A 27,666-nucleotide genomic window follows, 5' to 3' on the forward strand; every position below is an offset into this window, starting at 1 on the left:
ATCGAACGTTACAACGAGATCATTAAGAGAAAAGATCTAAAGATGGATGAAAAAAGGTCGAAGTATGGGTGTAGCTCTTGATTAAACGTTTAAGCACAAGTCAATTAACCTAATGTGCCAACAATACCACAATCGAATGGTATGTCATTGTAGCATTTTAGGATCGAATCCACAGAGAACTAGAGACATATAACTGTTGAAAACTAAACTTGATTTGGATCAAACATCATTGAGTTAATCATGTGTTGATCCAAAACTTAGCCCAAATTCTAGAAAAATCATCCACCTCCTTAAAATAAAAATCTAGATATTCTTATAGAATTATCTAGAAAATTAGGATAAAATAATCTAGATATTATGTTAGAATTATCTAGATTTAGGATTAAAATATTTGAGATATTTTGTATAATGGAGGCTATAAATACCTCCACTCCCCTTTCATTTTGTAGCATCAAGAAGTATCCAAGTTTGTAAGAATCATCTAAGTAATAACAATCCTCTTCTAAATTATAAAAGCTTTCTTCTTCACAAAGCTTCTTTCTCTTCAAACACTTAAACACTTTCTCCATCTTTATAAAATTTTCATTCCAACAAAGTGGTATCAGAGCTACAAGTTCCTTTTGAAGATGGCAAACAATGGTGTTCCCTTCCAAGTTCCATTGCTCACTAAGAGCAACTATGATAATTGGAGTATTAGGCTGATGGCTATCCTAGGAGCACATGATGTGTGGGATATAGTCGAGAAAGGCTTCAATGAACCGGAGAATGATGGTGGTCTATCTCAAACTCAAAAGGATGGTTTGAGAGATTCAAGGAAGAGAGACAAGAAGGCTCTCTGTCTAATCTATCAAGGATTAGATGAAGATACATTTGAGAAGGTTGCTGGAGCAAAGACATCCAAAGAAGCATGGGAGAAGCTTCAGACATCTTACAAGGGAGCGGAACAAGTTAAGAAGGTACGTCTTCAAACTCTAAGAGGAGAATTTGAAGCATTACAAATGAAGGAAGGAGAACTCATCTCAGATTACTTCTCAAGAGTCTTGACGGTTACTAATAACCTAAAAAGAAATGGTGAGAAGTTAGATGATGTAAGAATCATGGAGAAAGTTCTTAGATCATTGGATTCGAAATTCGAACACATTGTTACCTTGATTGAAGAGACAAAAGACTTGGAGACTATGACAATAGAGCAACTTCTTGGATCACTACAAGCTTATGAAGAAAAGAAGAAGAAGAAAGAAGATATTGTGGAGCAAGTTCTCAAGATGAGAATTAATCACAAGGAAGAAAGTGGCCGAAGCAATCTAAGACGTGGTGGCGGTCATTTCCGAGGACGAGGTCGTGGTGTAAATGGACGAGGTTGGAGACCATATGAAGACAACTTTAACCAAAGAGGAGAGAACTCATCAAGAGGCCGTGGAAGAGGAAACCCAAAATCAAGGTACGATAAATCAAGCATCAAATGCTATAGTTGCGGAAAGTTTGGACATTATGCTTCTGAATGCAAAACTCCAAACAACAATAGAGTTGAAGAGAAGTCCAACTATGTTGAAGAAATGATTAAAGAAAAAGATATGCTATTGATGGCTTACAAGAAGGATGAACCAAATGAGGTTCACAAGTGGTACCTTGATAGTGGTGCAAGCAACCACATTTGTGGGAATAAAAGCATGTTCGTGGAGCTTGATGAATCGGTGAAAACTGATGTGGCTTTAGGAGATGAATCGAAAATGGAGGTGAAAGGTAAAGGAAATATTCTCATCCGCTTGAAAAATGAAGATCATCAATTCATTTTCAACGTTTACTACATTCCAAGCATGAAGACCAACATCTTGAGCCTAGGACAACTCTTAGAGAAAGGTTATGACATTCGACTAAAAGATAATAGCCTTTCTTTAAGAGATAATGCAAATAATCTCATCACAAAGGTGCCAATGTCAAGCAATAGAATGTTTGTCCTAAACATTCAAAATGACATTGCACGATGTCTCAAGATGTGCTACAAGGAGGAATCTTGGCTTTGGCATCTTCGATTTGGGCATCTCAACTTTGGAGGCTTAGAGCTACTTTCCAAGAAAGAAATGGTGAAAGGATTACCTTGCATCAATCATCCAAATCCAGTGTGTGAAGGTTGCTTACTTGGAAAGCAATTCAAGATGAGTTTTCCAAAGGAGTCGGAGACAAGAGCAAGAAAGCCACTAGAACTCATACATACAGATGTATGTGGCCCAATCAAACCAAGTTCACTTGGTAAGAGTAACTACTTCCTTCTCTTTATTGATAACTTTTCAAGAAAAACATGGGTTTACTTTTTGAAACAAAAATCAGAAGTGTTTGAAAATTTCAAAAAGTTCAAAGCCCATGTTGAGAAGGAAAGTGGTCTTAAGATCAAGTCCATGAGATCAGATCGAGGAGGAGAATTCATGTCCAAGGAGTTTCTGAAGTATTGTGAAGATAATGGCATTCGAAGACAGTTGACGGTGCCAAGAACCCCTCAACAAAATGGAGTAGCGGAAAGAAAGAATAGGACAATACTTGAGATGGCAAGAAGCATGCTCAAGAGTAAGAAGCTACCAAAGGAGTTGTGGGCAGAAGCAGTTGCTTGTGCGGTTTATATATCAAACCGTTCTCCAACAAAGAGTGTTTTAGAAAAGACACCACAAGAAGCTTGGAGCGGAAGGAAGCCTGGAGTCTCACACCTAAGAGTTTTTGGAAGCATTGCTCACGCTAATGTTCCAGACGAGAAGCGGAGCAAACTAGATGATAAAAGTGAGAAGTACATCTTCATTGGGTATGACGCTAACTCCAAAGGCTACAAGCTCTACAATCCTGAAACAAAGAAGATAATCATTAGTCGGAATGTCATCTTTGATGAAGAAGGAGAATGGGATTGGAGATCAAATAATGAAGACTACAACTTCTTTCCATCCTTTGAAGAAGAGAATGTGGAGCAACCGAGAGAAGAGCCAGCTACACCACCAACTTCACCAACAACAAGTTCTCAAGGAGATGAAAGATCAAGTGAAAGGACTCCACGTTTTAGAAGTCTACAAGACATCTACGAGGTAACCGAAAATCAAGACAATCTTACTCTATTTTGTCTATTTGTGGATTGCGAGCCTATGAACTTTGAAGAAGCCCAAGAAAAGAAGTCATGGAGAAGTGCAATGGATGAGGAAATCAAGTCGATTCAAAAGAATGATACATGGGAGTTAGCTTCACTTCCAAATGGACACAAGGCAATTGGTGTGAAGTGGGTGTACAAGGCAAAGAAGAACTCTAAAGGAGAAGTTGAAAGGTACAAGGCAAGATTAGTGGCAAAAGACTATAGTCAAAGAGCCGGGATCGACTATGATGAGGTATTTGCTCCAGTTGCTCGCTTAGAAACGGTTAGACTAATCATTTCATTGGCAGCCCAAAAGAGTTGGAGGATACATCAAATGGATGTAAAATTATTAATGGTGCTAGAGAGGTCAGGACATACTCAAATGGAGACCTTGAGGAAGAAGTCTACATTGAGCAACCACAAGGCTACATAGTTAAAGGAGAAGAAGACAAAGTCTTAAGGCTGAAGAAGGCGCTTTATGGATTAAAGCAAGCACCAAGAGCATGGAACACTCGGATTGATAAGTACTTCAAGGAGAAATGCTTCATCAAGTGTCCATATGAGCATGCACTTTATATCAAAACTCAAAACAATGATATATTGATTGCATGCTTATATGTTGATGACTTGATATTCACTGGCAACAATCCGATTATGTTTGAAGATTTCAAGATGGAGATGACAAAGGAGTTCGAGATGACCGACATTGGATTGATGTCATACTACCTTGGCATTGAAGTAAAGCAAGAAGAAAATGAAATCTTCATTACTCAAGAAGGCTATGCTAAAGAGGTGCTTAAGAAGTTCAAGATGGATGACTCAAATCCAGTTTGCACGCCAATGGAATGTGGAGTCAAGTTATCAAAAGAAGAAGAAGGAGAGAGTGTGGATCCAACACTCTTTAAGAGTCTAGTTGGAAGCTTACGCTATCTAACGTGCACAAGGCCCGACATCCTACACGCAGTTGGAGTTGTGAGTCGATACATGGAGCATCCAACAACAACTCATTTCAAAGCAGCGAAGAGGATCCTACGCTATATCAAAGGTACAATCAACTTTGGCTTGTACTACTCTATTTCTGACGATTACAAGCTTGTTGGATATAGCGATAGCGATTGGGGTGGAGATGTAGATGACCGGAAAAGCACAAGTGGCTTCGTGTTTTTCATTGGAGAAACCGCTTTCACATGGATGTCAAAGAAGCAACCAATTGTCACTCTTTCTACTTGTGAAGCGGAGTATGTGGCAGCTACTTCATGTGTTTGCCATGCTATTTGGTTATGAAACTTGCTAAAGGAGCTGAACTTACCACAAGAGGAGCCAACGAAAATCTTTGTGGATAACAAGTCGGCAATAGCATTGGCGAAGAATCCAGTCTTCCATGATTGGAGTAAGCACATCGATACTCGTTATCACTACATAAGAGAATGTGTTACCAAGATGGATGTGCAATTGGAGTATGTGAAGACAAATGATCAAGTAGCTGATATCTTCACCAAGCCACTCAAGCGAGAAGACTTCATCAAGATGAGGAGCTTACTCGGAGTAACCAAATCAAGTTTAAGAGGGGGTGTTGAAAACTAAACTTGATTTGGATCAAACATCATTGGGTTAATCATGTGTTGATCCAAAACTTAGCCCAAATTCTAGAAAAATCATCCACCTCCTTAAAATAAAAATCTAGATATTCTTATAGAATTATCTAGAAAATTAGGATAAAATAATCTAGATATTATGTTAGAATTATCTAGATTTAGGATTAAAATATTTGAGATATTTAATTTGTATAATGGAGGCTATAAATACCCCCACTCCCTTTTCATTTTGTAGCATCAAGAAGTATCCAAGTTTGTAAGAATCATCTAAGTAATAAGAATCATCTTCTAAATTATAAAAGCTTTCTTCTTCACAAAGCTTCTTTCTCTTCAAACACTTAAACACTTTCTGCATCTTTATAAAATTTCCATTCCAACAATAACACCAAGAATACACAAGATTTCTTAATCTAAGCAAATAGAAAGAGGTTTATGATCTAAACTAGTGAAATAGAAAGACACCTAAAAGAAAATACAAGCAAATAAAGACAAGCTCTTGGGTCTAAGTTATTAACTAGAGTGATAAAATATTATCTTAAGATGCTCAATATTATCTTAAGATGCTCAAACAATCAACAATTGCTAATCTTTAGGCCTAAGATCACTAATTTGAGCTAATCCACTCCCGTGACAATAACTCCTATGCTAATCAAGTTTTTAACATCAATTCCCATTGGTCAATTACCATCAAGCATGCATGAATCACAAGTCCTAATAGCCACTAAACAACCTTAGCATCAACTCTCGTTGGCTAAGCAAGTAAAGCACATTGATTGATATTTCAAGCATTTCATCGAACACCTTCCGAGCATGAAATAACTTATGATCAAGATATGATTTCCCAACCTATATCTAGCATTAAACACACCAATCAAGTAAAGATCATGTAGATTAAGCACATAGCATCATAGATCAAGCACTAATCATTCTAGTCTACTAAACCCAAGAACTCTAAAGGTTCTACTCACTAATCTCCATGAAACCACACAAACCCATAATAGATTGTTGGATAAACAAGAGATTAAGAGATAGATAAACAAAGGTTAACAAAATAAATACTTAAACCAAACAAGATTCACAAGATTCAAGTTTAGAAACAAGAGAAATTATAAAACTATAGCTTAGGTAGTCCAGGGTTTTCAATCCCTTAAAATACCTTTTATAGACAATAGAATCAAACCGGGTCGATCCGGGACAAACCGGACCAAACCACGATAGAAAATGGGTAAAGTGATTTCTGGGTCTTGACCACAGACTGGCTCGGTCCGCGGTCGGATATGCTCCAATTCTGCTGCCAGGTCTCGTCCGCGACACGTACCGGCGGCCATCTCTGCTTAAACTCGATCTCACTGCCTTGAATCCACGGACGGCTTCATCCCGCGGCCTCCACCCGTGGCCCATGTCTTCTTTACTCGACTTCACTGGCCCAAATCCGCGGACGGCTTCAATCCGTGGCCTCCACCCGCGGTCCATCCTATCTTTGCGGTATGATTGATATGACTCCAGTAAATCGGTTATAACTTCTTCAATACAGCTCCAAATTACTTGAAACTACCTCCATTAGAAAGCTAACTCAATTTCCTATGTCCTCGAAAAAGATGAGCTTCAAAGAATATATTTAAGACCTTCATCCATGTTGATATTTCAACCTTTTGTGGCTTAATCTCCTCCAAAATCATTATAACAATTCCAAAACCTGAAAACATACAAATGAACATGCAAATGCACTATATAATACTAAATCAAATCTAAATGAGCTAGAATGTGATGAAAATGAATGCTTTAAAGATGTAAAAAAGCAAGACATCAACTTCCCCAAACTATCTCTTTACTTGTCCTCAAGTAAACTTTCAAAATCAATCAAGTAGAAAAAGTTTGAAATTGAGTGCTTATAACCAAAAGAGACACTTTCTAGCCTTCAACTTAACATCCTAAAGAAAACATAGCAAATAGCATGAACAACCCTATTAGTACACTCTAGCTTCTCAAGGCCTATCAAAACTCTTTTATCTTTACACAAGTTGCATTGCCATTCAATCAACAAGTTCCTTAGCCAACCCTCACATTTATTCACACACACACAAGATGAATTCTTGCAAATAAATATTTGATCTCAATCATTTGGTTTGGTGAGAGAAGATGGTCTAATGTGAAGAAAGAGGAGGGTTCAAACGTAATCTTTTATGGTGATTTACACTCAAAGAGAGGAGCTAGATCATTATGCAAAATTTATCTAAGAAAATGTGCAATTCATGCATACAATGACTTGTTCTCATCATTCTACTCATTTCCTAAATAATTTCAAGCTCTACCCTTCTTCTTTTCATCATCCCAAAACCCAAAGATACACTCACTTTCATCTCTCACCCAATGAACACATTCCCATTTCTTATTTTAGCCAACTAGGGATTCTTTTTTTTTTTTTTTACTCAGATTTTTTTTCCCCACTCTTTTCATGTTTTTTTTTCTTTTATTCTAAAGGAGATTCTATTTATAAACATAAGAACATTTTTTTTTAAATCCCTAGTGGCTTTCTTTCCTTTTCTCACTCTTTTTGGTTCATTTCTTTTCACTTTTACTCACATCCCAATCCCAAGATCAAAATCAAGCATACAAACCCCACAAACCATCCTAAGTGCTAGCTCAAATGAGGACCTAGTGCTAGCCAAAGATAAAAACAAACCATTGTCGCTTCTAATACTCTCAAGATTTTGCACATGACTAGCTTTCACAAAAAGGCCTCACTCAAGCAAATCAATGTTGGCTTCAAGGAATGGTGAGGGTTCATAGGTATGGGAGTGCCATTTGGGTTAACAAAGATTGGTACAAAGAGAGAAAGATAACCCAAATGTGTATAATATCCATGATCAAGTATGTAAATGCCCATATGTAAGAGAGATTAAGTTCATTAAGCCTTAGTTCATTTGGAGTTGGTTTCAAGAACAATGCCAATCATCAAGCAAGCAACATGTTTCAAAAAGAGTTTTCAAGGCTCGAAGCTTACAAGCTTTTTCAAGAGATGCTTAAGCTACTTGCTATGTTTAGCTAGGATGTCAAATTGAGTTCTAGACATGTGTTCTTTACAAGGTTTTTCCCAATGCATGAATGGAAACTAAATGCTTGTTTTTGATGTTTTTTCGGAAAAAAATCAATTTTTGTGGTTTTTCTATGCAAATAAGTATTCACAATGCAATGCATGAAACTCATGACAAGTAAACAAAACAGAAAATGATATGAGATAGTAGACTCTCCCCCAAACTTACTTCACACAGTCCCTTGTGTGAGAGTTGTGTGAGAGTAAGCTCAAAGAAAAGATCTATGGGGAAGAAATAAACATGAAAACTAAATATGTACAAGGTTGGAGTGACACTTACTTGGAGTTATTGGCTGAATTGGGTGGTAGAGGACCCTTGGCCTCAGATTTTTTCCATTGGGAGAGACGGGCTGAAGCGGAGAAGTGAGGGAGGAATGTGTTCAAGCTCTTTACCCATGTAGTGAAGACCCTCTTGCCAAAGCTCGGATCACCGGGATCATACTCATCATAGAACCAACCCCTAAACTCATTCATTCTAATCTCTTCAAAGGTTACCTTCCTTGGATCATCAACAATGAGTTTCTTGGTGGAGAGAATACCAAGATGCTTGTCAAAGGGTTTGTCCATAGGAAAGCCTTCTTCTTGCACCTCTTTGAGAGATTCTTCAATATGAATCACTTGATTCTCCTTAGACTCTTCACCCCTTGTACCTTTCTTAGCAATAAGCTTCACATGCATTTCATCCTTGGTTGAGAACTCATCCATAACCAATGAGATCTCTCTTGTTTTCTTCATGCACTCAACAATCAAACCATCACCACAAAGATCTTCAAGGCTTCTTTCAACCAAGCATACTTCTTTATCATTGCTCCTTGTTGAATAAGCCATGGATGCAATTGGTTTATCTTGCTCTTCATATCTTATCACAAGTTTCTCATCTGCCATGCATCCAAGGAGTACTTCAAGCTCATGTATAGAGTCTTCAGCTTCTTCTTGAAATCCATCCTTGATTTGAACATCCTCTTCAACATCAATTTCCAAATCCATGGTGTGTTCTTCATAAGTGTTGGTGTTGTAAAGAGCAGTGATGCTTTCTTCTTGATCTTCATTCATGTGAAAGATGTTGTTGTTGAAAGACTTCACATGTGCTATAACTCTATCCAATCTTGAGCTAAGAGCTTTGCCATTAGCATTTATCTTGGTGGAAAGAGAATAAAGTTGCCTTTCCATCTCAATCCTTCCCCTTTCTTGATTCTCCAACAACTTCTCAAGCATATTGGTGATGTTTTCTTCATTTGAGGCTTGAGGAAAGTTAGCTTCTTCTTCATACTCTAAATCCCAAGGTTGGTGTCTCTCACCATATCTATATTGGTGTCCTTGACCAAAGTCTCCATGTGGTTGATACTCCAATGAGGTGGTTGGTTCATAAGCTCTTTCACAAGATGTGGAGCTTCTAGATATCATCTTTTCTTGACTCTCCAAAATAGCCTTGAGCATTGATTCCAAGTCAATAAACATGATCTTCCTCTCTTGTGAATGTACCTTGCAAAAGAACAACCACTTGAAAGGGAATTAGTAACCAAACAAAGCAAAACAAAACATAAGAAAATAAAGCTTAGCCTCAAAAAAGTTTGAAATCCTAATGAAAAATCTACAAGTTCCCCGGCAACGGCGCCAAATTGATTAAGCGTTTAAGAACAAATCAATTAACCTAATGTGCCAACAATACCACAATCGAATGGTATGTCATTGTAGCATTTTAGGATCGAATCCACAGAGAACTAGAGACTTATAACACCAAGAATACACAAGCTTTCTTAATTTAAGCAAATAGAAAGAGGTTTATGATCTAAACTAGTGAAATAGAAGACACTATAAAATACGCAATAAAGACAAGCCTGGGTCAAATTGAGAGTGATAAAATCTATCTCAAGATGCTCAAATCAAATTGCTATCTTTAGGCCTAAGATCACTAATTTGAGCTAATCCACTCCCGGACATAACTCCTATGCTAATCAAGTTTTTAACATCAATTCCCATTGGTTAATTACCATCAATGCATGAATCACAAGTCCTAATAGCCATAAACAACCTTGGCAAACTCCCTTTGGCTAAGCAAGTAAAGCACATTGATTGATATTTCAAGCATTTCATCGAACACCTTCCGAGCATGACTAACTTATGATCAAGATGATTTCCCAACTATATCTAGCATTAAACACCCTCAAGCAATAACCATTCACTTAACATCAAAGTGCCAATAACCTACACAGTAACATGCCAAACCCCCACAACCCACTACAAGACCAATCCCCAACCCGCACCCCATTTTAGGCCTAACACCCCACCCCCCCCACCCCCACCCCCACCCACCCCCATCCCAACCCCCCAATTTCCCCACACCCACCCTCCCAGTAACCAACCCCCCCCCCACCCACCCCCCCCCGACCCCCCCATGCCCCCCATCCCCGCACCCCCCTCCCAACCCCCCGAGTCCTAACCCAGCCCACTTACCAACCCCCCTTCCCCACCCCATCCCCCCAATCCCTTCACGCCACGTAACCACTTGCCCCCCCCCCCCCCCCCCCCCAACCAAAATAACAACCCACCCCCCCAACCACCCCCCCCCGCACCCCTACCCCCCCCCCCACCCACACCCCCCCCCCAGACCACACCCCCCCCCCCCCCCCCACCCCCAACCCTCCCAACCAGCCCTATACCCCTCCCCACTACCACACCCACACCCCCCCACCCCCCCCCAACCCCCCCACCCACCCCCCTCACGCACACACCCCCCACCCCCCCCCACAAACCCCCACCCACACCCACCCCCCCCCCCCCCCCACCCCCCCCCCCCACCCGCCCTTCACACAACCCCCCCACCCCCCACACCCACCACACCCAACCCCCCCCAAGCCCCTCCCCCCCCCCATCCCCCCCCCCCACCCCACCCCCCCCACCCCCCCCCCCCCTCCCCCCCCACCAACACCCCTTAACCCACCCCCCCAACACCCCCCCCCCCTTAACCCATCCCCCCCCTCCCAACCCCCAACCCCCCCCCAAGCCCCCCCAACCCAACCCCCCCAAACCCCACCCCCCACCCCCCCCCCCCCCCCCCCCAACCACCCAACCCCCCCACCGCACCCCAACCCCCCCCCCCCCCCCCACCAACAACACCAACCAAAAACATTCCCAGATTTAAGCAACCAACCACTAAATATCTCTACTCATAGTAACCATCTATTAATACTACAAACCCCAACAACCTTAACCTGAATTGCATACTCCAACCAACACAACCCCCAACCCAAATCAATAAAGATCATTTAGATTAAGCATAACATCATAGATCAAGCACTAATCATTTTAGTCTACTAACAGAACTCTAAAGTTCTACTCCTAATCTCCATGAAACCACACAAACCCAATAGTTGTTGGATAAACAAGAGATTAGAGTATATAAACAAGGTTAACAAATATACTTAAACAAACAAGATTCACAAGATTCAAGTTTAGAAACAAGAGAAATTACAAAACTATAGCTTAGGTAGTCCAGGGTTTTCAATCCCTTAAAATACCTTTTATAGACAATAGAATCGAACTGGGTCGATCCGGGACAAACCGGATCAAACCAAGATAGAAAATGGGTAAAGTGATTTCTGGGTCTTGACCACGGACTGGCTCGGTCCGCGGCCGTAGTCCGCAGTCGGATATGCTCCAATTCCGCGGCCAGGTCTCGTCCGCGACACGTACCCGTGGCCATCTCTGCTTAAACTCGACCTCACTGCCTTGAATCCGAGGACGGCTTCATCCTGCGGCCTCCACCCGCGGCCTATGACTTCTTTACTCGACCTCACTGGCCCAAATCCGCGGACGGCTTCAATCCGTGGCCTCCACCCGCGGTCAATCCTATCTTTGCGGTATGATTGATATGACTCCAGTAAATCGGTTATAACTTCTTCAATACAGCTCCAAATTACTTGGAAACTACCTCCATTAGAAAGCTAACTCAATTTCCTATGTCCTTGCAAAATAAGAGCTTCAAAGAATATATATAAGACCTTCATCCATGTTGATATTTCAACCTTTTGTGGCTTAATCTCCTCCAAAATCATTATAACCATTCCAAAACCTGAAAACATACAAATGAACATGCAAATGCACTATATAATACTAAATCAAATCTAAATGAGCTAGAATGTGATGAAAATGAATGCTTAAAAGATGTAAAAATGCAAGACCTCAGCTCTCTCTAGGGTTTTCAATGTGTCTCTTCCTTATGCGTCGATCTCTTCTTATAATAGACTGCTCCCGTTCCGCGATCTCCGTAACTGTTCCGCGATCTCTGGGCCTTCGAAGTCTCCGTCTGGAGTTCGAGTGTTCGCTTTGGGCTTTAACTCTTCGCAGCCCATTTACTTGATCGTGGTCCATTAATGTATTGACCAAAATTGGGTCCAACAATGGGTACCCAAATTACTATTTTGTTTGTTCTAAAAAATATCATGTAAAATATTAATATCATTCATGTGAGCTTTAATATATAAACAAGATTTTACAGTTTTATAGGAAAACTTGTTTTAGCGGAAAACACTGCCGTTTACGGTTTTGGCGGGAAAACTCGTTTTTCAGAAGAAAAAAAATAATTTTGCAGTTTTGACCAAAAAACTCATTTTTTGGTTTTAGCGGTACACCTCGTTTTGGCGGGAAAACTCATTTTCGGTTTTTGGCGGAAAAACTCGTTTTACGATTTTTGGGGAGGAAAAAATATTTTTTCGGGAAAACAATCATTTTGGCGGAAAAACTAATTTATACCCCTGGTTGATCCAATTAATTTTAGACGGTAAAAAAATCCAACCCATTATTAGTGAGTTTGGGTAAACCAATGGTATTACCCATGTTAACATCCCTAGTGGATCCATCACATTATATAGTATGTGGCGTCTATAATAAAACATATTTTGATTTGGGGCATTTATTTAAATTATAGATATTTATTCTAGGAATTATAATTGGAACTTTTAGCCACCTAATTGGAAGGCTTATTTGGTGTGGGTTTGGCTTGTGATTCATGTCATATGGGTCTCTGACTGTGGGGTGGAGGTGTGAGCTCTGCTCCCTGTAAATTCAAGTCTCTTCGACCTCAATTCTTGCTATCTCATCTCCCCTGATTTTTATATTTGGTGTTGCTTATTGTCCTGAATTTGATTAGCACGTTTAGCAATTACATGTAGACGAATTTATTCGTTTGTTGTGCTTCACGGTTCACTTTCCTTCGAGAGGATGTAGTAAGGTTTCAGATGTTGGAACCTGTTTTTTGACAAATGACAAAGCTGACACTTTCGAGTTTTCCGGCCAAACCGGTGCTTGACTTCGCCGGATTAATATCTCATTATGTAGCTTGTTATGAGTACTATAATCTAGTATATTCATATGTCAAAAACAGATTAGAATTGAATGAGAAATGAAGTGATGAAGTTGGTAACTTAGTGTTATTAAAACCCTGCAAATTTGGCTAAGTGTTTAAATGATACAAGGTCCCACATCAGGTAAACAAGCTGAGTTTGAGTGGTATATATAAGGCATCACACATAGCTTTAGTTAAACGGCTTGGGAGAAGGAAAGGTTCTCCACGCGCGCGCCGCCGCCGCCGTCCGCTCGGCTCGGCTCGGCGTGGGCTTGGGCTTGGGCTTGGGCTTGGGTCTTGGTGGAGGGTCTTCGGCCCAATAAGAATATTCTTTTTGGACCAAGTTAAGCTCAACGTTTTGCCATTTAATTCCGAAAAAAACGAAATGCAATTTTATTTAAAACGACAAGTAGTTTGTTTAGAAAATAAAAACGTCATGCATTTTATCCTCTCAAATTTTAAACGAGATAAGAGAGTCTTGGGGAATAAGTTTTCGAAACTTAACTTCCCGTGATCTCCGCGAGATCTCCGCACACATGCAGCAACTGTTGAGGGAAGTGGCTCTCGTTCGTCTCTTTAAATATCGCCTCTCCTCTTCCTTCATTTCTTAACTTTTTCCGTATCAAAAACCAACAGCAAAAATCCCTTACCGTAAGTCTATAGTTAGAGAGTATTTCGCAGATTTATAGTTCGATAGGGCGATTCACGAGTGAAGCGTGATCCTCTGCCATGGTTGAATCCTGGGACTCGATATTCTTACAGTACCGTCTCATTAACGGAGATAATATTTAGAGTTAAGGAAAGAAATTATATCTCGACTCCATGTTTATTTGCGAATACGATTTCTTATCGTTCTTCTATTCGCTTTACAAATCGTCAATTTCCTTAACATGTTATTTTGTTATATCGTTTATCTCAGTCTGGTTATCCGACTTCTACATCACAGTGGTGATGTTGTTCCTTTCATCTAGCTGGTTTAGAGGACAAGTTTAGTAATGCATCTCTATTATTAAAAGAGAAGTACCCATTAAAAAATATCCCTAAGTTTTCTAACTTATTTACACTTCCATGCAACTGAGAATTAAATTAAACTACGTATTTTAATGCTTGTCTTTTCCTGTTAAATTAATGAGTTTTCCTTAATCAAATTTAAACTTAATGTCATTAAATAAACCTACCTATTTTAATGTTTGTCTTTTCCAGTTAAATTAATGAGTTTTCCTTAATCAAATTTAAAATTAATGTCATTAAATGAACCTAAAAATACATCATATTTAACGTAGCTTATTACGTACGAGTACGGCCCAATAATGAACTTGAATTTTATTTTTACGAAAATGTGAATCACTTGACTTATGTAATATTTAATATATATTAACTACAATATAACAAATGCATATAACCTACCTATACTTTAGTTTGAAATGATCAGGTTCAAGTTTTATATAGTCAACTTATATCATGCATCGATCGATGTACAATATTCAAACCACCTATAGTTTTCGTTTTCTTTATAGGATGTATCAACCAACCAATCATCCCATTGATTTTCTAAGCTTTATAAAAAAACAAATCAATAAATAAAAACTCAAAATCCAATATCTTCTATTAATCAAAACATAATATCTTCAATGTTGTATCTTTAATGTACCTATTAAATATAGAAACTGTAACCATAATTACACTAATTATAAGAATAGATTTGATTCCAACCAATTGATCTATTACTTCGGTAATTGATTTGTTTGCAGAAGAGGAAACAATAAATTTAAAATTTATAAGAATATAAAGATATAGAGATTCCAACCAATTGCCTATATTTGCGTATGATTTCCGAATAATAAGCTTCAAATTGAACATTGAAAAGATAGAGATACTTTTTTTAATCTTTTACCGATACAAACCTAAACAAAACGAAGAGTTAAATGTAATTTTATTTTGTTACACTTCCCGGAAAAAAACGGTTACAACATGGACTTTCATAATATGGCCTTTTAACATATTAATGTTATGGACATTTAATAATTATCTTGACGAAAAACAAAGACTATAAATAATTTATTATTAATAAAATTATGAAATTATTTACAATTTGATGACTAATTCATCGCCCTTTTTTATATGTTAAATTTTTCTTAGAAGTTTAAAAATCATTTTATTTTCTTTAAACATGTATAACTAATTTATAATCTTTTATGCCATAATAAGTCATAATATAATATTTATTCATATTTTACATTAATAACCATTGTTTTTATATATCGTCTACAATTCTATAATTACATCTATTTGTTCAATTTTTATATGATATCGAATATTCATCGTAAATAGATGGTTTAAGATGCCAAAATAATTATTTACTTGGTCAATATAATACATCAAATATTACAATCTCTATTATTAAAAGAGAACTACCCATTAAAAAATACCCATAAGTTTTCTAATTTATTTACACTTCCATGCCACCGAGAATTAAATTAAACTACCTATTTTAATGCTTGTCTTTTCCAGTTAAATTAATGAGATTTCTTTAATCAAATTTAAATTTAATGTCATTAAATAAACCTACCTATTTTAATGCTTTTCTTTTCCAGTTAAATTAATGAGTTTTCCTTAATCAAATTTAAACTTAATGTCATTAAATGAACCTAAAAATACATCATATTTAACGTAGCTTATTACGTACGAGTACGGCCCAATAATGAACTTGAATTTTATTTTTACAAAAACGTGAATCACTTGACTTATGTAATATTTAAAATATATTAACTACAATATAAAAAATGCATATAACCTACCTATACTTTAGTTTGAAATGATCAGGTTCAAGTTTTATATAGTCAACTTATATCATGCATCGATCGATGTACAATATTCAAACCACCTATAGTTTTCGTTTTCTTTATAGGATGTATCAACCAACCAATCATCCCATTGATTTTCTAAGCTTTATAAAAAACAAATCAATAAATATAAACTCAAAATCTAATATCTTCTATTAATCAAAACATAATATCTTCAATGTCGTATCTTTAATGTACCTATTAAATATAGAAACTGTAACCATAATTACACTAATTATAAGAATATATTTGATTCCAACCAATTGATCTATTACTTCGGTAATTGATTTGCTTGAAGAAGAGGAAACAATAAATTTAAAATTTATAAGAATACAAAGATATAAAGATTACAACCAATTGCCTATATTTGCGTATGATTTCGGCATAATAAGCTTCAAATTGAACATTGAAAAAGATAGAGAGATTTTTTTTAATCTTTTACTGACACAAACTTAAGCAAAACGAAGAGTTAAATGTAATTTTTTTTGTTACACTTCCCGAAAAAAACGGTTACAACATGGGCTTTCATAATATGGTCTTTTAATATATTAATGTTATGGACATTTAATAATTATCTTGATGAAAAACAAAGACTATAAATAATTTATTATTAATAAAATTATGAAATTATTTACAATTTGATGACTAATTCATCGCCATTTTTTATATGTTAAATTTTTCATAGAAGTTTAAAATCATTTTATTTTCTTTAAACATGTATAACTAATTTATAATCTTTTATGCCATACTAAGTCATAATATAATATTTCTTCATATTTTACATTAATAACCATTGTTTTTATATATCGTCTACAATTCTCTAATTACGTCTATTTGTTCAATTTTTTATATGATATCGAATATTCATCGTAATAGATAGTTTAAGATGCAAAAAAAATTATTTACTTGGTCAATATAATACATCAAATATTACAAATACATTATTTAATTAAATAAATAACCAAAAACCAAAAATTCAAATCCGCGCTGGCGCGCGGGGGTTAGGGTCTAGTTGTTTTTATGTCGAAGACCAGATCTTGGTTTCAGACAAGTGTCCCAACACAGATTTAGTGGGCTTTCTCTGCTTCTTGAGGGAATTGCCATTTGTTCAGGCGACATGATGAATTAATTTCTTGCTCGTTTTATTTGTCGTTTGTTCAATTTGTCTCCAGTCTTTCCTTCTGTTCCAGTCCCCGCTCGATCTCTTATTCAATACTTCAAGTTTGTATTGCCACTTTTTGGCATGCTAGCTAGTAGTCACTAAGCTGAATGGCTAAAGTATCAATTGAATTTTTATACGTTTTTACATTTTTTTTGACATGGAACCAAGTTTATAAATGTTACATTTTGTTCATCGCACTCCATAAAACATTAATTTTCGTTTCTTGAAATACTATTTACTCTTTTTTTGCAAAAAGACTAATCATTTTATATATTACATATATCTCATTCTTTTATATAAGGGATAAAACTTAATGAGTTTTAGATGAACTAAAGAATTTAATATGAATTTTGTTATACCACTTAGAGTCTCACCTAAAATCATAAAAGATTTTTAATTTTAACTAAAAAACTCCACTTAGCACTAAAAAACTTATAAAACTCACAACTTAAAATATTTTTAGTAACATTAAATTTAATAGTACTTTAAAATTCGATAATATAATTTTAAATAAAATTTTAAAATTCATGTTTGAAAGAATTTGTTATTTTTATACAAATTACTTTAAACTTTCAATGAAATACACACCAAAAAATATTTTAAGATAAAAGAGGTATCAACAAAAAAACATAAACAATCTTAAATCTTAGAGTTAATAATAGCAAAGAACACCAAAACGGTCTTGAGTCAGCACTCAAAACAGAAACAAACTTCAGCAAAACTAATTAAAAAACACCAAAACTGTTCGTAAACAGTATATGACTATAAAACTACTGTAAGAGTTTTGACTTAATTTTTAAAATTGCTCAATGTTCGATCCTTACTTAGAATTTTCAATGTATCATCTAAAAATTACTGATCCGGGTGTTTCAGGAATCAGCATATTAGAAATATGTTGGACTGGAAGATATGTATCTTACAGACCTAGATTGTGAAGCCCGTGAAACCCATGAAGACCCTCAAGACTAAAAGGAAAGACTTGAAGAGCAAGTTAATCACAAGATATTCTTAGCATATTTACATTAAGTGTTTAGGAAAGTTAGCATTATCTAGTGTTAACATTATGTTAATGTTACCACTATATATATGCATATTGTATTCTCTTATCAAATATAACACAATAATATATTATATTCTATTATACTTTACATGGTATCAGAGCAGACAGTACAAGAAAACACGTGATTCCCGACCACGGGTTGCGACTGAAGAGGTAGTCGCAAAATATAACGACTATGACACGACTGTTAGGCGACTAATTGGCGACGCAGAAAAACGGTCGCAGAACAGACGCAAATTAACGACTACAACAACCAGTCGTAGTTTAGTCGCTAAATAACGACTGGCTGGCGACTAATACCATGTCGGAAATGTTCAGTCGCATTATAGTCGGTAAATAGGGACTGATTAACGACTATGCGTATGTACAACAACCAGTCGTAGTTTAGTCGCTAAATAACGACTGTCTGGCGACTAATACCATGTCGGAAATGTTCAGTCGCATTATAGTCGGTAAATAGCGACTGATTAACGACTATGCGTATGTGGTCATTATTTCGTCGTTAATCAGTCGGTTAAAACCGGTACATAGCACGTTTTTTACATTTTTGGTCATTGTACCTAATATTTTGGTTAGTCAGTCTTTAGTCGCTAATAAGTCAGACAATTTACAATGTAATACAGACGGTGTCTCCCCACATTTCTGCTGATAAACCGTAGAAACAAATTTCAAAAAACAAAATCGTGAAAGACAAAAAAAAAAGAAAGATTGTTTGAAGTGTTACAATGTCGGGAAATAACAACAATGCTAATTTTTGAGATTGGATGTACAAGAGGATCGATGAACGGACGGGACATTTCTCGGAAGAATTCATAGCAGGGGTGGATCAATTCATGACATTTGCCAATAGTCAGCCTCTCACGCAAAGCAACGGGGGTAAATTTTTCTGTCCATGTAGTGTTTGCAAAAACGATAAATTTCTTCCGGGGTCAAAAATTTGGAAACATATATATAGTAGAGGATTCATGCAAGATTATTATGTTTGGTATAATCATGGAGAAGAAATTGATATGGCATTAGGAACGAGTCATGTTGACCCGACACATTTAAGTGGTAATGAAGAAGTTGGTACTGAAGATATATATGTTGATATGGTAAATGATGCTTTTCGTGATAATGTGAGTTCTGACAATTATCACCAGGGTGGTAGTTACCCGGATGGTAGTTACCAGAATGTAGTAGACGATGCATGCAACCATTCAAAAAAGTTTTATGATTTGTTAGAAGGAGCAAAAAATCCCTTGTATGATGGTTGTCGTGAAGGTCACTCGCAGTTATCCTTAGCTGCTCGAGTCTTGCAAACTAAGGCAGATTATAATATGAGTGAAAAATGTGTGGATTCGGTGTGCCAAATGCTGAATGACTATTTACCTGATGGAAACATGGCAACCGACTCAAACTATGAGACAGAAAAGTTGATGCGCAATTTAGGGCTCCCATATTATACAATTGATGTTTGTATCAACAATTGTATGATATTTTGGGAAGAAGATGAAAGGTGGGATACGTGCCAGTTTTGTGGTGCAGAAAGATGGAAGCCGAGAGACAAACGACGTAGAACGAAAGTACCATATAGTCGTATGTGGTATCTACCTATAGCTGATAGGTTGAAAAGAATGTATCAGAGCAAGAAGACTGCAGCGGCAATGAGGTGGCATGCTGAACACCAAGCAAAAGACGGAGAAATGTGTCATCCATCTGATGCGGCCGAGTGGAAAAACTTCCAAGGAATACATCCCCAGTTTGCCGAAGAACCGCGTAACGTTTATCTTGGATTATGTACAGATGGATTCAATCCATTTGGGATGTCTCATAATCATTCGCTGTGGCCTGTGATCTTGACTCCGTACAATCTGCCCCCGGGTATGTGCATGAAAACGGAGTACTTGTTTCTTACAATTCTAAATTCTGGGCCAAAGCATCCGCGAGCTAGTCTTGATATCTTCCTCAAACCTCTGATCGCGGAGCTCAAAGAATTGTGGTCAACTGGAGTTGAAGCATACGATGTGTCCTTGAATCAAAATTTTAACCTAAAAGCCGTGCTTTTGTGGACGATAAGCGACTTTCCGGCGTACGACATGCTTTCCGGATGGACGACCCATGGTAAATTGGCATGTCCAATTTGCATGGAAGATACAAAGGCTTTTTATCTGTCTAATGGAAGGAAGACGTGTTGGTTTGATTGTCACAGAAGATTTCTTCCTTGTAATCATCCACTAAGGAAGAATAAAAAGGATTTCTTGAAGGGAAAACACGCCTTAAATGAATTTCCACCTGTTTCTTTAACTGGTGAGCAAGTTTATTCTGAACATTTAAAAGGTGTTGAACCACCAAAAACGTCTTCTTGCGGTAGAAACGGTCATGAAAAGAAGAAGCCTGGATATGGAAAGTACCATAATTGGCACAAGGAAAGCATATTTTGGGAGTTGCCATACTGGAGGGATCTAATTCTTCGACATAATCTTGATGTGATGCATATTGAGAAGAATTTCTTTGACAACATCATGAATACTCTTATGAATGTGAAGGGTAAATCGAAAGACACAATCCAGTCACGATTGGATATATCAGAGATTTGTGATCGGTCACACTTACATGTTGATGATGATGGTCAAGCTCCATTTCCTCCCTACACATTAGACGAAGCCGGGAAAAAACGTTTATTGGAATGTGTGAAATGTGAAGTTAAATTCCCCGACGGTTATGCTTCAGACTTAGCTAATTGTGTTGATATAGAGAACAACAAGTTCTCTGGCATGAAGAGTCATGACTGCCATGTTTTTATGGAGCGGCTACTTCCATTTATCTTTGGGATCGAAATTAAAACTTCCGCATTATAATTTTAGAGCTTTGATGGCGTTCATCGGTGGTGTTGACGATGAAGACGGTGAAGATGATCCGGATGACGACGTTGATTCACGTGAAGTTGGGTTTTGTTTTTTTATTAGGGTTTTGGTTTTTTTATTTATCTAATTTATTTTCTTGGGTTTTCGTCGGGTGATCAGTGCAAAAGAATTCGAGGGTTTTAGTAATGTTAACGGTTTGTGCCTTTCACATGGGCTAATTCTTTTCCTGAGATTTATTCTATAGTTTAGAATATCTCAGTGTTGTTTTTCCATAGTTTGGAATATTTTTTGTAAGAGATTATTCTACGGTTTAGAATTTCTCAAAGATGTCTTGTGTTATATCTCATAGTTTGAGATTTGTTGGTTATAGTTTAACCATTACATGGGAGTTTTAGTTATGCTCATGTTTTTAGGTCAATTTGTTTAGTCCAAGTTACGGACTGTCCGAGATAGGACGATTTTTTTTGGAGTTGCAGTTGCGCCCACGAGATGTATTCTCATTATCCAAGTCAACGTTTATACCCGGAGAAATCTATTGGTTTGTTTTCTTCGACGTAGTGTCCACGACATACGTGGTCTGCTTTGTGATTGCAGATTTGTTGCATCCACGTTTGTCGTGCGGGGGAGTATTAGAGATATGTTGGACTGGAAGATATGTATCTTACAGACCTAGATTGTGAAGCCCGTGAAACCCATGAAGACCCTCAAGACTAAAAGGAAAGACTTGAAGAGCAAGTTAATCACAAGATATTCTAAGCATATTTACATTAAGTGTTTAGAAAAGTTAGCATTATCTAGTGTTAACATTATGTTAATGTTACCACTATATATATGCATATTGTATTCTCTTATCAAATATAACACAATAATATATTATATTCTATTATACTTTACATGGTATCAGAGCAGACGATTCTTTGGGATCGAAATTAAAACTTCCGCATTATAATTTTAGAGCTTTGATGGCGTTCATCGGTGGTGTTGACGATGAAGACGGTGAAGATGATCCGGATGACGACGTTGATTCACGTGAAGTTGGGTTTTGTTTTTTTATTAGGGTTTTGGTTTTTTTATTTATCTAATTTATTTTCTTGGGTTTTCGTCGGGTGATCAGTGCAAAAGAATTCGAGGGTTTTAGTAATGTTAACGGTTTGTGCCTTTCACATGGGCTAATTCTTTTCCTGAGATTTATTCTATAGTTTAGAATATCTCAGTGTTGTTTTTCCATAGTTTGGAATATTTTTTGTAAGAGATTATTCTACGGTTTAGAATTTCTCAAAGATGTCTTGTGTTATATCTCATAGTTTGAGATTTGTTGGTTATAGTTTAACCATTACATGGGAGTTTTAGTTATGCTCATGTTTTTAGGTCAATTTGTTTAGTCCAAGTTACGGACTGTCCGAGATAGGACGATTGTTTTTGGAGTTGCAGTTGCGCCCACGAGATGTATTCTCATTGTCCAAGTCAACGTTTATACCCGGAGAAATCTATTGGTTTGTTTTCTTCGACGTAGTGTCCACGACATACGTGGTCTGCTTTGTGATTGCAGATTTGTTGCATCCACGTTTGTCGTGCGGGGGAGTATTAGAGATATGTTGGACTGGAAGATATGTATCTTACAGACCTAGATTGTGAAGCCCGTGAAACCCATGAAGACCCTCAAGATTAAAAGGAAAGACTTGAAGAGCAAGTTAATCACAAGATATTCTTAGCATATTTACATTAAGTGTTTAGGAAAGTTAGCATTATCTAGTGTTAACATTATGTTAATGTTACCACTATATATTTGCATATTGTATTCTCTTATCAAATACAACACAATAATATATCATATTCTATTATATTTTACACAGCACAACTTCTACGTCAGCCTTTGAGGGCACAATTGGATGCTTAGCTCCAGCCGTACCCGGTACTACTTTTAAAAGCGTAACTGATTCATCTTACACACACACACACACTCTTTTTACATGATCAGAGATACAGAGCTCGCTTATATGAGAACGTGAAGACAAAAGCCGTTGACTCTGCATATATGTTGAAGCTTAGTTTCTTCTGTACAAACTCCAAAATATGAATGAGATTCTTACTCATCTAGAGAAACTCAGACGATCTCTGTTCCAGGTCGTAACAAACCATGACCTAGAAGTTTTAGCAACAAGAAACAAAGGGATGGTTTAAACATTTGAAAGAAAATAAATCCACCGGTCCTATCTTTCAAGCGACGTAGCACTGCAAGAAATATGTAAATTGTTAGCGCGGGTTTTATGCTATATTAGATGTTTGATAGCGAATTCATAAATGCTATGTATACGGCAGCCATCATAGGTACCTTCTCTACGATAGCATTTTTTGTTAGCTACGTAATGTGCAGATACGATAACATTACTTGGATATACAATAGCACTACTTGGATGATGTTATTAACTTAATTATAACACGATGTTTTTTGTTATAAACTGATTATGATTCATATTTCCTGCTATGATATGTTTTTCTGCAATAGCATATATATATAATGCTATTTTAAATATTTTTTTTAAATTTAGAAACAACTCATAAATTAAATCAAATTTAAAAATAATTAATTTAATTTAATTTAATTCAATTCGGGTTACAAGTAAAATTAGTTTACACTAAACCAAATTAAAATCTTCGACATAATAATATATAAATTGAAATCGGTTTACAAATAAATATCTGTTTACAAATGAAAATCGGTTTGCATTTCTAAACCAAATCTAAACACCCTAAACCTAAAAAAATTGTCTTCCTCGCCATCAACCCTAAAGGTCATGTTCTCTCCGCCGCACCACCACAACTGTGACTGCCACCAGACCACCTTGAACCACCGCTGCGGAGACCACGCCTTGCACCATCGCTGCGGAGACCACGCCTTGCACCATCGCTGCGGAGACCACGCCTTGCCTCCTCCAACGTTAAGCTTCTGCTGCATCCTCCACTTTCCTTTACAAAAACAATAACCAGATTCAATAGAGAGAGAGAGAGAGATGCATAGAAAGAGAGAGAGGCCGAACCATTGTGGTTATCTGGAACGGCTCAGGTCACGTCTCCGTCCTCCTTCTGACATCACTCCGGTGCGTATCCGCCGACGCCTCTATGCCTTCCTCCGGCACTCCGACAAGTCTTTGCCTCCTTAATGTTGAAGAAGAACCACGGTTACAAGAATTATCCACACAGATCTAATATCCAAATACAAAAAGACACAAACTTACTTGTAAACATATCCCATCTTCATGCTCTGGATTCGCCATTTACGAAATGGCCTGGTTCCTTCGACTCGGCACGATTCTGAAAGAGGATGATGGATCGGAGAAGAAAACTTATGATTCTTGAGAGAAAAAAAAACAGAGGAGAAGAGATACAGAAATTATACGAGAAAAGAGAAGAACAGATCTACGGAAGGGAGAAAGAGAAGATGGAGATCGACAGATGAGAGGAGGAAAGAGAGAAAACAAAACAAAAAACATAATACTAATGTAACGATCCTGAACCGTTAGATTAACATCTACCAACGGACAAGATTTTTAAAAGGGTGATCCACACCTTGTCTAAATGGACCAATAAGAAACAACCATTTTTTTATTATAATTTACATAAACAATGGTTTTAAATGTTGTAAAACAGAGTTTGGAGTCAAGATAAATGTCTTTACATTTTATTAGATAAAGTTTACGCTTGTTACTTTTAAGATTTGGAGTTTAACTTAAAATATTAGATTTGATGTTTAGATTTATGATGTAGGGAATATGTTTAGGCTTAGAATTTAGGGTATATGAAATGGAATTATGGTTTGTGAAATAGAGTTTAGGGTATAGAATTATGGTTTTTTTTTTTTTTTTTTTTGTCAGCAAACAAAGCAGACTCATGTAGACTCTGCGAACCACCCCGGTAGCTCTGCATCCATATGGACGACAAACGACGGTTGCTTTCTTGCACTGCGTGCGAGACTGTCCGCCTTTAAGTTCTGTGTCCGTGGTATATGAATGATCTCTGAGCTGTTAAAACTCCTCTTTAAAACTTTTATGTCTTCCAAATAGCTTGCAAAGGTTGGCCACTCTTCTGGTTCCGACACAATCTTCACCAATTGAGCACTATCCGTTGCAAAAGTAATAGAATTATGGTTTTGGAATTTAGAATTAAATATATAGGTTGAGATCAAAATTCAGAAATGATTAAATTTAGAGTTTTGTATTTAAGATTTTGAATTCAAGTTTAAAATATTATTATTATTATTGTTGAAAGTTATATTTATGATATAGTGTTTGAGATATGTAATTAGGGTTCAGGGCATGTTTAGGGTTTAGAACTTGAGCTAAAAAAATTATTTTTGTTTTTTTCTAAATTATTATTAGTGTTAGATTTTTCTTTTGAAACGTATACGAAGATGTATCTATTGATCAAAATTCAGAATCAACCAAATGCTCATATATAAATAATAGTGCTACATGTAAATTGACAAATAAATATCATCTCGCAATATAAGTATATAACAATCACAAGTCTTAAGATCTAATTTATTCTATCACAAAGTTCTAGTTTATCTCGCCGCTGCTCATCTCCGCCTCATTACTTTCCTCACTCCCGAGAGTTTGGACTTCATCACTTCTACTTGCTTCTCAGTAAAATCGAAGTCGTTTTTACGCAAGTCTGGGTTTGATTTTTGCGTCTCCTGGAATACTTTTTGACGTTCCTTCCTCAACAACTCAAAAGAAGCTGACAAAGAGTCGAGAACATCAATTAAAAATTGACACAAAAACGCATGCACAGACTGTAGGAAGTTCAACAATTTATGAGAAGTTACATGTTTTGCCACTGCGTATAGAACTGCAATGATGCAATGGAAGCAGCAGCAACCCGCAATGCCGACCACACAAGCCAGTGCAACATAGAAAACCACAAAGAACACATTGATACCAAGAAACACTATACAAAACCTACAACAAAGCAACCAATATAAACAACTGAAACACAATCCGACAGTCTAAGAGGTGCAAGAGAAGGAAAGAACAAACCATTAAAGCTGAGGTGATCCTTGTGTTAGCTCTTGGCCACCAGAAGATACCCAATAGAATCAAATAGTCCACCATATAAATGAGAACATTGTATTTGCATACTCTAGATGCTTAGCAAAACTGCTTTACAAATGGTTACAGAAACACTACTTTAGCCAAAATTCACATCCCAATCACAAGTGATGTGCATAAAGAACATACCTTTGGCTTCCACTCTCTAAGTATTGATCCTCCATAGAATAAGGAGAGATTTGAATCCTATTACTTCTCTTACGATACTCAACACAAACACAAAACATATGCATCACACATTGCAACCCATACCCAATAATCAAAACCCTGAGCGGCGTATTGGACTTCTCATCGCTGCTAAGCACAATAACAAATGCATCAACGGAAACGAAAGCAAGGTTACAAACGAAATCAAGAACCACCACAGACTTTGAGTCAGCCCAATCGTTTTGCCTCTCCTCGAGCTGCTCCACCGCTGATTCACGAACCAGCATCGACGGCTCTCTCATCAATCATCATCGTCATCCTCCTCCTGCTACTTGCATCTCTGATTAGCCCGCCACTTCTCTAATCCCTTGTCTCCTCACCGACCTCCTTCCACCAACGTCACGACCACTCCTCCGGTAATAAATTCTGAAACAAATATAGAACAGAGTCTCACCGCAAGAGTATGTGTTCTAAACTAAAACCATAATTTGAAAACTAAGACCGACAAAGGTGAATACCTGTAAAATTCCACCACATAATCTCACTCCTGCCACCAGCGTTTTCGAGCCCCAACCCAGATCTACGGCGAGACAACCCAAAGTCGTCGGGGTTTCTTCCTCGATCCGACCCAACTCAGCCTGGATCCGTTCACAACTTTCGGTCATCCTCCTCTTATCAATCTCGTTGTTCTGTGGCTGATCGGACAAGGAGAAGATGAGAAAGAGATAAGGTAACAGTGTTTGGAGTGAGAGTAAACACTTTTTTTTAAGTCTCTATAGGACACTAATTTTTTTCTAACTTTGAGTATTACACCGAGGGGAAAAAATTATCTATTTGGCGCTTTCCCAATTTTCATCCGAGTACTGATGGAATTAGTTTCCGCTTACTGATAACATAGCATTTATCCTATCGTAGCATTTATTTAACGCCATTGTATAATACAAAAATTTCTAGATCATCTACGATAGCAGTTCAGTAAAACGTGCTATAACAATCTGCTATCAATGTAGACTTTTTTTGTAGTGCAGACAAACATGTTCTCAAACTCCATGGCGAGTCTTCTCTGGTGAACAAGCGTGGCTAGTGTTTGAACCGAGATCTGTCGACAAACTAGTAAAGAGAGAGAGACGAGTTCTCCTCGGTGGGTCAAGACAAAGACGTGTTTTATTAGATCAAAGAGTCAAAATGATGTTACAAAAAGGGGGAAAGAACGAAGAGAATCAGGGTGTAAAACCTAGATCTAGCCGTAAGCGAGTGTAATAATTTGCGGATCCCTCAATCGTTGCCTCTCTCCCTCCTTTTATAGATGGCTCCTTGTTGACCTAATTCGTCTTGACCTAGTGGACCTCTTCGACGGCTGG

General features: G+C 37.2%; 3 protein-coding genes across 13 annotated transcripts; 2 read left to right on the forward strand and 1 right to left on the reverse strand.

Moving 5' to 3' along the window:
- Positions 1–3,543: 3,543 nt before the first annotated feature.
- LOC125581855 (secreted RxLR effector protein 161-like) lies at positions 3,544–5,120 on the forward strand. Its single transcript, XM_048747981.1, has one exon. The coding sequence runs from the start codon at positions 3,761–3,763 to the stop codon at positions 4,388–4,390; it is 630 nt and encodes a 209-aa protein (XP_048603938.1). The 5' UTR covers positions 3,544–3,760; the 3' UTR covers positions 4,391–5,120.
- Positions 5,121–19,214: 14,094 nt separating this feature from the next.
- On the forward strand, positions 19,215–21,044 carry LOC125582488. Its single transcript, XM_048749232.1, has one exon. The coding sequence runs from the start codon at positions 19,215–19,217 to the stop codon at positions 21,042–21,044; it is 1,830 nt and encodes a 609-aa protein (XP_048605189.1).
- Positions 21,045–23,696: 2,652 nt separating this feature from the next.
- Positions 23,697–27,154, reverse strand: LOC125581856 (E3 ubiquitin-protein ligase At4g11680-like). Of its 11 annotated transcripts, none has more exons than XR_007319619.1 (8): positions 26,824–27,154; positions 26,528–26,731; positions 26,288–26,452; positions 26,087–26,206; positions 25,876–25,898; positions 24,287–25,787; positions 24,089–24,206; positions 23,697–24,017 (listed from the first exon to the last, which is right to left on the reverse strand). XR_007319619.1 is itself a non-coding variant. In XM_048747984.1 (6 exons), the coding sequence occupies exons 2-6, from the start codon at positions 26,605–26,607 to the stop codon at positions 25,627–25,629; spliced, it is 633 nt and encodes a 210-aa protein (XP_048603941.1). In that variant the 5' UTR covers positions 26,608–26,731; positions 26,824–27,137; the 3' UTR covers positions 25,478–25,626. The 11 variants fall into 11 exon arrangements, 3 of the variants coding, with proteins under 3 accessions (XP_048603941.1, XP_048603939.1, XP_048603940.1); XR_007319617.1 differs by having other exon boundaries at positions 25,876–26,008; positions 26,087–26,209; positions 26,824–27,150; XR_007319620.1 differs by having other exon boundaries at positions 26,087–26,209; positions 26,288–26,731; positions 26,824–27,153.
- Positions 27,155–27,666: the final 512 nt, after the last annotated feature.

This window comes from Brassica napus, chromosome C2 (assembly GCF_020379485.1).
Source record: "Brassica napus cultivar Da-Ae chromosome C2, Da-Ae, whole genome shotgun sequence".
Taxonomy (NCBI): domain Eukaryota; kingdom Viridiplantae; phylum Streptophyta; class Magnoliopsida; order Brassicales; family Brassicaceae; genus Brassica; species Brassica napus.

Bases quoted from the DNA above. Each gene is read 5' to 3' on its own strand.
- LOC125581856 (XM_048747983.1), bottom strand. From the start codon at position 26,607: ATGAGAGAGCCGTCGATGCTGGTTCGTGAATCAGCGGTGGAGCAGCTC. The intron at 26,009-26,086 runs GTTTGTTCTTTC...GCTTTGTTGTAG, and splicing joins GGATCACCTCAGCTTTAATG to GTTTTGTATAGTGTTTCTTG. The intron at 25,788-25,875 runs GTAACTTCTCAT...ACTCTTTGTCAG, and splicing joins TATACGCAGTGGCAAAACAT to CTTCTTTTGAGTTGTTGAGG.
- LOC125581855 (XM_048747981.1), top strand. From the start codon at position 3,761: ATGTTTGAAGATTTCAAGATGGAGATGACAAAGGAGTTCGAGATGACC.
- LOC125582488 (XM_048749232.1), top strand. From the start codon at position 19,215: ATGGCATTAGGAACGAGTCATGTTGACCCGACACATTTAAGTGGTAAT.